At 47.4% G+C, this 325-nt stretch overlaps 1 protein-coding gene across 1 annotated transcript in view; it reads right to left on the bottom strand.

Annotated features, from left to right (window-relative positions):
- FAH (fumarylacetoacetate hydrolase (fumarylacetoacetase)) overlaps positions 1 to 307 on the bottom strand; it is a 10,960-nt gene extending 10,653 nt beyond the window's left edge. The window contains exon 1 of the mRNA XM_009706723.1: positions 222 to 307. Within this exon, the coding sequence (XP_009705025.1) occupies positions 222 to 259 (38 nt within the window). The 5' untranslated portion in view covers positions 260 to 307. The remainder of the gene's footprint in view (positions 1 to 221) is intronic.
- Between the last annotated feature and the right edge of the window lie 18 nt (positions 308 to 325).

Genomic DNA, 325 nt, shown 5'->3' with positions numbered 1-325 from the left:
CGGTGCGGCTCCTGCCGTGAAATGCAGCGCAGACTCGGCCAAGGCTGGGGAAACGTGCGTTTGAGTTCTGGTATCGAACTCTTGACGGTACAGATTCTCGTCTGCTGTGAATTGAAACCAGTGTTTTCCTGAAAGACTACTCAGATCTTTAAAAAATTATATATATGTACAGATAAGCACGTAAAATAACGCTGCACCAGAGACAAACCCGGAGTACCCACCAGTTCGGCATCAAAGCGTTCTCCTTCCCCCTGAACATGATCCCAACGTTTGTGGCATGTTGGCGTGAAGAATAGAAGTCAGTGTAATCCCCTGCACGAAAATA

Source organism: Cariama cristata, unplaced genomic scaffold (genome assembly GCF_000690535.1).
Source record: "Cariama cristata isolate BGI_N322 unplaced genomic scaffold, ASM69053v1 scaffold20418, whole genome shotgun sequence".
NCBI classification, from domain to species: Eukaryota; Metazoa; Chordata; class Aves; order Cariamiformes; family Cariamidae; genus Cariama; species Cariama cristata.
This window is presented reverse-complemented; position numbering and strand designations above follow the sequence as displayed.